The sequence below is a fragment of the Cibotium barometz genome, chromosome 46 (assembly GCF_041138505.1).
Source record: "Cibotium barometz isolate CiBa-2024 chromosome 46, ASM4113850v1, whole genome shotgun sequence".
Taxonomy (NCBI): domain Eukaryota; kingdom Viridiplantae; phylum Streptophyta; class Polypodiopsida; order Cyatheales; family Cibotiaceae; genus Cibotium; species Cibotium barometz.
In genome coordinates, this window is record NC_141091.1 from 9471934 (window position 1) to 9480838 (window position 8905).

At 42.0% G+C, this 8905-nt stretch overlaps 1 protein-coding gene across 4 annotated transcripts in view; it reads right to left on the reverse strand.

The window, feature by feature from the left end:
• LOC147611849 (uncharacterized) overlaps window positions 1-8905 on the reverse strand; it is an 83479-nt gene that overhangs the window by 74460 nt on the left and 114 nt on the right. For 3 of the 4 annotated variants that reach the window (XM_086783723.1, XM_086783726.1, XM_086783725.1), the window contains exons 1-6: window positions 8824-8905; window positions 8644-8742; window positions 6005-6089; window positions 5787-5856; window positions 5620-5680; window positions 5450-5503 (exon numbers count right to left, since the gene is read on the reverse strand). The exon at window positions 8824-8905 is cut by the window's right edge. In XM_086783723.1, the coding sequence (XP_086639849.1) occupies window positions 5450-5503; window positions 5620-5680; window positions 5787-5856; window positions 6005-6089; window positions 8644-8742; window positions 8824-8905 (451 nt within the window). The remainder of the gene's footprint in view (window positions 1-5449; window positions 5504-5619; window positions 5681-5786; window positions 5857-6004; window positions 6090-8643; window positions 8743-8823) is intronic. The other variant, XM_086783727.1, reaches the window with a different exon arrangement.

The window sequence follows — 8905 nt, forward strand, 5'->3', positions numbered from 1 at the left end:
ACGCGACAGCACTTCTGCCTTAGTTATGTTGCGAGAAGCAGAAGATAATACAGTTGACCAATCGGAATCCTCGCCATCAGATATTTCTTATTTACAACAGCCCTTCTTTCAACCTTATAAGGATTTATTTCCTGACGAGCTGCCAACGACATTGCCTCCTCGACGTTCTGTAGATCATATGATTGATCTAATTCCTGGACAACCACCGCCAGTTCGAGCTCCTTATCGAGTTTCTTATTCAGAATCTCAAGAAATTCAGAGACAATTGGCAGAGTTGTTAGATAAAGGTCATATACGTCCAAGCAAAAGTCCTTTTGGTGCTCCAGTTTTATTGGTCAAGAAGAAGGATGGATCTATGTGACTTTGCATTGATTATCGTGCACTTAATAAGAAGACAATCAAGAATAAGTTTCCCTTGCCTCGCATTGATGAGCTCTTTGATCAGTTGCTTGGTGCAAAGGTATTTTCGAAAATTGATCTGAAGTCAGGCTATCATCAAATCAGGATTCGAATTGGAGATGAGTTTAAGACAGCTTTCAGAACAAAGTATGGACATTATGAATTTTTGGTCATTCCTTTTAGGTTAACCAATGCCCCAGCTACTTTCATGACTTTGATGAATGACATCTTTGGTCCTTACTTGGATAAGTTTGTCATCGTTTATCTGGATGACATTTTGGTCTTCAGTAAGACTTTAGCAGATCACAAGCAGCATTTGCAGATTGTCTTCGACGTACTCCGTACGAATGTCTTGTACATCAACAAGAAGAAGAGTCAGTTTTTCAAAGATCATGTGGAATATCTTGGACATATCATCTCTGGACATGGTATTGCAGTTGATCCTAAGAAGATAAAGGTCATTGTTGATTGGCCTTTGCCACTTACAATTTCAGACGTGCGATCTTTCTTGGGATTAGCAAATTTTTACCACACCAAGGTTCACAAGTTCTCAGATATTGCTGCTCCTTTGACGGCCCTTACAAAGTTAGATAAATTGCAATGGTCACTTGAAGCTGAAAAGTCCTTTAATGATCTTAAGCATGCGTTGACAACTACGCCTGTTTTGGCTATTGCGGATCCAACTCAGCCATTTGACGTCATGACCGATGCTTCGGATAGAGCATCTGGAGGCGTTCTTATGCAGAATGATCGTGTTATTGCTTTTGATAGTCATAAATTTTCGGCTATTCAAATGCGATATCCCGTTTATGACAAGGAATTTTTGGCAATTGTACATGCTTATAGAACGTGGAAGCATTATCTTCTTGGTGCAGATTCAGTGGTTAAGACAGATCATCAGTCTTTGACCTATATCTTTACTCAGCCAGTGATGAATCCTCGTCAAGGACGATGGGTTGAATTTTTGGCGAATTTTCACATGGCAATACTCTATGTTCCTGGATTACAGAATGTGGTAGCAGATGCTTTGAGCCGCATGCCTCGAGCTACGAACTTTGTTATCTCAAATGTGCAGATGGAGATTCCAGCATGTTTTAAGCATGAGTATTTGACAGATAGAGACTTTGGAGATGTCTTTCAAGCTCTCAAATCTCTTCATCCTACTGTTGCAGAAATGAATATGTTTGCCGCATATACAATTACAGATGATTTACTTTATTACTTAGATCGCATTTGTGTTCCTCACAATGCATCTTTGCGGAAACTCCTTATTCAAGAGCATCATGAAGTACCCTTTGCAGCTCATCCTGGAATTAACAAGACATATCGTCTGTTATCAGCAACATACTTTTGGCCTCAGATGCAACAGGATGTTATTAAGTTTGTTAAAGCTTGTCACTCTTGTCAAATTATAAAAGCTTCACGACAACTTCCTCAAGGATTGCTTCAGCCTTTGCCAGTTCCTCAGGAAAGATGGGAAAGTATAAGCATGGATTTCATCACTACTTTGCCGCGTTCGCAGAAAGGCAATGCTCAAATTTTAGTAGTGGTTGATCGGTTTTCCAAAATGGCACATTTTATTCCTTGCAAGAAGACAGTTTCTGCTCCAGATCTTGCAACGTTGTTCGTACAGCATATTTTCAGAATCCATGGATTGCCAAGATCTATTGTTTCTGACAGAGATCCAAAGTTTACTGGACATTTTTGGACTTCCTTATTCAAATCTCTTGGTACGAATCTCTTGTTCAGTTCTGCTTATCATCCTCAGACAGACGGACAGACAGAACGGGTAAATCAAATTTTGGAAGAAATGCTTAGACATTATATTCAGACAAGATTAGCTTCTTGGGAAGAATATTTGCCTCTTATGGAGTTTGCTTACAACAATTCTCCACATTCAGTCACTGGAATGACTCCTTTTCAAGCAGCATATGGTCACACTCCGCTTGTGCCTACAAACTTTGTTCTTCAACACAAGGTGGCATTAGCAGATCAGTTGATTCAAGAAATGCAAGATATTCTTGTACAAGTTCGAGACAGACTGATTCATGTTCAGCAGAAGTATCAGAAGTATGCGAATAAGCACAGAAGGCATACTGAGTTTCAAGAAGGTGACTTGGTTTTGCTTTACGTTGCACCGCATCGATATAAGACAGTAAAGTCAGTCTTTCCGAAGTTGCGACCGCGTTTCTATGGTCCATTTAAAGTTATAAAGAAGATTTCAGTTGTCAGTTATAAGTTGGATCTTCCACCATCTTGGGGAAAAATTCATCCGACATTTCACATCTCTTGGCTCAAGGAATACATACAAGGAGATTCATCTATCCCGGAGTTATCTTCTTATGTTCCTGAGATTGAAGATGATCATATTATTCTTGTTCCTGAGAAGATTCTTGATGTTCGTCAGAAAGAAACAAGACAGAAGATTACTACAGAATTTCTTGTTAAGTGGATGGACTTGGATGAGTCAGATTCTACTTGGCAGACAGATGAAGAAATGCAACAATATCCTCAACTCCTCCAAGAATTCTTTGGCAGACGACCGACTCTCATTTAATCACAAGGGTTTTATTTTAAATGGGAGGGAATGTCACGATTGTGACTTAGTTCATTATACAGTCTCCTTATGATTACAGATACTGAAGTGACATGATTACAGAGGACCCCTACACTTGGATGGTCACGACTATTCGCTCTAGAGACATGCCTCTTCATCAAGAGCCACACTCCTTCGACGACTGGTCACACCGCTTCGCTCTAGGGTTGCAACTCTTCATCCAATGGTTGCAGCTATTCGTCCAAAAAGGATGTGTCTCTTCGCCTAGAGTCATGACTATTGGTAATGGGATGTGTCTTTTCATTCGTGTCTCTTGAACTCCTATATAAGGAGCCTATTGTATCACAATTTCAATCAATCAATCAAACATCTGTGTTCAAGTCTACTTTCAGTTTCAGTCTTAAATACACAGATAGTGGATGAAATACTAAGTAATAATAGTGGATGAAATACTAAGTAATAATAGTAATCCTCACACGAAAACCCGCAAAGCAACCTTTCCTCCAAGCAAAAGAATATTGGTTGTGTTCTTGATAAGCAAACTATGTGCAACTGAGTTCTATGTATGTAAGCCTAGATCAACCTCCATTTATTTATTTGACAGAGGCCTTGTACATTATATGTCAAACATATAAGTGGTATATACATATTTACATGTTTTGCAATGGGAGCAACAGCTCTTAAGTTTCCACCAGCATGGCTACCTGGCTCCCGGCATAGCCATGCTCAACATTAACCATAGCATCTGAATCATTGGCATTTCCAGGGTCATGTGCACATTTGCAAGTTGCAGTGTTTGGGTTTGCTCATATAATGGATCAGTCCTTGCAACTGCTAGCCAAAGTTGTCCAACACCAATAATATCATTAGTTATTTCATTAGTGTGACATCCACTAGTCGAGGCAACCTCTGTCCAATTTCGTGAGACAATAGGTCTCGGTCTTATTGTTTTTTTGGGGGACTGCCATGCATTTGTATCTTGCTTTTCTTTCTCCTTAGATTTAGGCATAGGAGAACTAGTGGATATTTTTGGTAGAAGCATTGGGTTTACCAATATCCCACAATATGCAAAACCTATTGACATTTCCATTCAAGCGTGGGAGGAATACAACTTTGCCTTCTACCAAAAATGGTAGTGCAGCCCAACAATAAAGCGGGAGGTCAACTACCTCCACCCATACAAGGCACTTATGCCTTACAAGACTTTGATAATCCTTAGTTGGCAGCCAAGGGTAAACATGCACTAGTTGCCGACCATAAAACAAAGGCAATTTTTCTAGCAGTGTTTGTTTGTATTGCAGAGCTGTGAATATCATTTCAAAAAGCCACAATCAGCTTTATGCACACCAGCTACAAAACAGCCCCCAAGCAATGCTTTAAGCCATTGTGCGACATCTGTTGGATCCGGCATTTTTGCAAGGAAGAAAAGGACTACAGCCTTCTGAGCAGGATTAAGCATTACATGTCCAGGAACTTTGACTCGGAATTGAGGCACAGGAGTCTCCCAAACTTTTTTGATTTCAGTAAAACCTTCATGGAGAGTGTCTGCGAACGGCTGCATATCACGATTGTCACAGGGTAAAGGGCAAGCATCTGAATCTCCAATGAGAACTTGTCTTCTCTTTATATCTTCACGCTTGAAAGTTTGTATTGGATCCATAACTGAGAGACTCTACAAAAAAAAAAAAAAAGGAACCCCCCCCAACACACACACAGAGCAGGGGTGAAGCGACAGAGGGCAACCAAATATTACTACACACTAGCAGCAGCAGGTCGATTGCAGAAGAAACGGGCAGATAGGGTTGGCAAACAGACCAGCAGACAGGGATGTCGAGCAGAGAAGCAGAAAGGGATGGCAAGCAATCCAGCAGGTCAACGTTGATGAGCAGACTAGCAGATAGGGTGACAAGCAGACGCAGACCAGCAGATTTAGGTTGGCAAGCAGAACAGAAGAGCAATGAGCAAGCAGGCTCGACACACACACCACCAACAGACACACACACACACATTTTACCGTACCTGTACGTTCTGTACGATCTGGTACGGTGCCATACGGATCCATACGCGTGCGGAATGCAACTATGTGCCTGTCTCTATCCAATATTGGGTCCCTTGGCAACCTCTCCAAGCCACCATAGCAACTGCCTAGGGTGAAACAAAGGCCTTCTCTATACTCCTCCCCGATGAAGTCTGGAAGTTGCTGAGGGATGCACACAACCATCAAAAGATGGGTGGGTGACATCACTGCCCAGACATTACTATCCACACTCTGCCCTGGTAATGCCAGGGCTCATGTGAGTGAATCCAAAACAGCAGGTTTCTTCATGGAGATTTATCAGGCATAGAAGCTGAGTTAAGACACGAAGGGAGTTTTGTATCCTTTTATATGTCTTACTCTACACATACTTGCTAAGTTTATTTCCATCGTTCGGATAGGCTAAATCATCAGTTATGCCCAAGTAGCTTTAAAATCTCCTGTTACATGTGCATTACCTTGATGAATAGTTGACTCGCCACATTATCTTCTTGTACACGATCTCTTAGCCCCTGATTCCAAATGACGGGCAACAATGTGAAAGATGAGGGGAAACCATTCAAATTCAAAGAGAGGAAAAAAATGAAATGCTCGTGAGGAAAGCAAAGTGTAAAAGGCAGAGATTTACCTTTGTGAATGTGAACTGATAGTTCCAGATACAATTTTCTGTCCTTGCACACACATGGCATCTATTCATGGTACCACACCATGAATGCAGATAATTAAGATGTACAATAGTTATATATGATTCAAAACAAAGCAGTTAAGTGCAAGAAAAAGCACTTTCATGAGCACCTATGATTTCCACGTTTGGGAGTGGCAGAAACTAGTGCACCAGTAAAGCCTATTCCTGCTACAGGTGTGCCTGCTCACTTAGACAACAGAATGGTAATCTCAGACAAAAACACTCCAGCAGAAAAAATGATGTGAGCTCAAGAACCTTGCTTCTCTGAAATGTATGTATATGAATCTGAGACCACATGACAAGAATCTTTTAGCCCCAAAACAGATACCTGGGATAGATAATTTAAGTGAGCGGTTGTAAGCGATAGTGGCAATGTCTTCTGCTGTTTCTTTGCTTACAAATTTATTTGGTGTCTGCAAAATTAATGCAGTGTTTCATGTGTTTGAACCATGCATTGATTCGAAATATAACCAGCTTCAAATCACCAGGAAGAGAAGATTAAACAAATTAAAATCTACTCGATTTTTTTCACCTTTTTTCAAATTCCACGCACTAGTAACTAAGCAACTGCTAGTAAAGTAAAGTGCATCATGCATTTCATAAAGAATGTAATAGAACACAACTATGTGGCGTAACGAACTTCACAGGATCTTTCCACACACAAACTATCCTCAAGATTACACAATAAAAGAGATGGAGAATAAATCATTAGTTGTTGATGAATATCACAATTGATGCGGCAAATGCTCTATCACAGATTGATGCGGCAAATGCTCTATCAGAGATTGTGATGCAAAAGGCAAAACTTGTTTGTAGGTCCCACACCCTAATTGAGTGCCACATGGACACGCTAATGCATGTTGGGCAGGTTTTGGGGTTGCTAACCAACCCACACAGTGCCCAACGGTGTCCACACCAGGCGCCCATGAATCGGGCCTTTTAATATAATGACTTTAATGGGATTTTTTACTGGCCTATAGATTAGAGAAACCAAATAAAAGGGGTGCATGCAAGCTCACCACCCAACCGTAGGTTCGCGTCCTCAAACCTCCCCCAAGCTAGGGGCTAAGGTTCCACCCCCACGAGTCCATGCTAGTCAACCCTGGCTCCCATACCATCGGTACCCGTGATCCACCATGTCCATGGTAGGAGTAAGCCTCTCGGCCCAGGTCCATACCACAATGAATCAATAATAACCCAAGACTCACTTATATAGTGAAACCAATCCAAACCTATGAAAACAAAACCCGAACACTCGGGACACCGATAGACAATACAAACACTGAAACAATCCTTAGGACGCCGCAGAATAACCATAAAACAACACCGAAAAGAACACAACACTGAGCCAAAACGGCCAGCCCCTCGTAGGAAGAACTACTTTATTCCAATGAATAAACTAATACAAACAAACCAAGGTGCGGGTGCAATCTTGCACCGGATTTTCCACAAAGTTCAGCAAACACTTGCTCAATGATCAAGGTACCATAAAACAATACAAATCAGCCTCGAAGTAACAACCTGGTATGGTGCCAAATATAGCCCCGAATTCCGTGCCAAAACAGCCCCAGAACCGGTGGCTAGAAGGAGGTGATGGAGCGAGAATAACCTGTTGTCCTACTGTACGACCAACCCCAGGGAAAGGAATCCTGCTCAACAGCCAATGTTCAGGAGATGGGAGAGAACACAAAACAGGTCGGCCTGCTGCTGCTGTACAGACAACGCTACAGAGAGAGATGCCGACTACTGCTGTACGACCTGCACTTCAGGAAGAAGAGAAAGCTATTGTACTGAATGACCAGTCGCCCAGAAGAGGAAAGCAAACTGCTGTTGTATGGCCAGCACACGGCTGTTGTTGTATGGACAGCGGGGAGAGAGAGAGAGAGAGAGAGAGAGAGAGAGAGAGAGAGAGAGTTATCCACTGTATGGCCAAAAGATGAGAAATCGCCACTAGAAAACTATACGGCTAGAACTGTACAACCAGAAGGAGTGCAGTCGGCTGTTTGCAACTATGTACAATCAGCGCACATAGGAGGAGAGAGAGAAGGTGGCTGCCCTACTGTACAGCCAACGCTCCAGAGAGAGAGCACGCTGCTGCCTAGGTGTACGGCCAACAAACAAAAGAGAGAAAGAGAACTCTACAACTGCTGCCCACCTATGTGTGTCCATGATGCGCATCACTCCTCCTCCCTTTCATAGAGTCGACCAGCCCCAAATATAGTTGTGCATTTTTCCCTTTTTGCCAAAAGTGGCCGATAGGCCAAAAATACCAGTTTTTATGCTTTTCCTTAACTTGTTGGCCAAGTTTCAAGTAGGCACCTCATTTTGTCCACCTGTGCATACCCAAAATAATAATATCATCAGCCCATCTTTAATGATGTGTGAACACACCGACTTATAAACCTTATAAGTCAGTTTGATGAATAAAAATCCATGATGCTTATGTTCTGTGGCCATCTTTCAAGCCAAACTTCGCCGATAAATACTCCAACTTTCTTCTGTGGAAAATCCCTGTTCACACCTTGGCTCCGCTCAGTGTGTGAAACATTGGTCAAGACTGGTGAAGGGACCAAATTGGTGACATCCCCTCCATCTTATAAGATAGTTGTCCATAGCTGTATAAACTTAGTACAGCACAGTCCAACCCTCGCATCTACATAGGATAATCAATCTCTCAAAATAAAAACTCTTCTCTGATTGCCAATGGTCAAGACAATCAAATCCCCTCTCTTCAGTCTTGATTGAGTGCCAATGAACGCCCATGCCTTCATGAAAGAGGTTGTGGGTTAATCTACCTAAATGGCATGTAAGATCAGTACCCCTCTCACATCACTTCTTTTTTATTTTAGGATGAACGTACGTGCTAATCCCTTCTCAAATAAAATGTGGGTCTTAATGAAATCAACTGCTTATCACCACTTAACTTTTGCATGTAAAGTACATGAAATTAACAGGGAAAAGGCATACCTTTCCCAACAATTGGACCATGGAAATCCGAGAATAAGGTATTGAGGCTTCCAGAATTGTCTCTGACGCTCGAGGAACCGAGAGAAGCCAACCCAACGCCTGCAGCAAGTGATAAAACTCGCAGATCAGTTTGAGAAGAAAAACGTTCATTTTAAAGATTGATTTTATCCCCTTATTTACCTGCGATGCACCCCCGGCAAGGTACACAACAGCACGAGTTGGCGACGCATGGATTGCCGAGACCACAGATAGCATCGCCGCG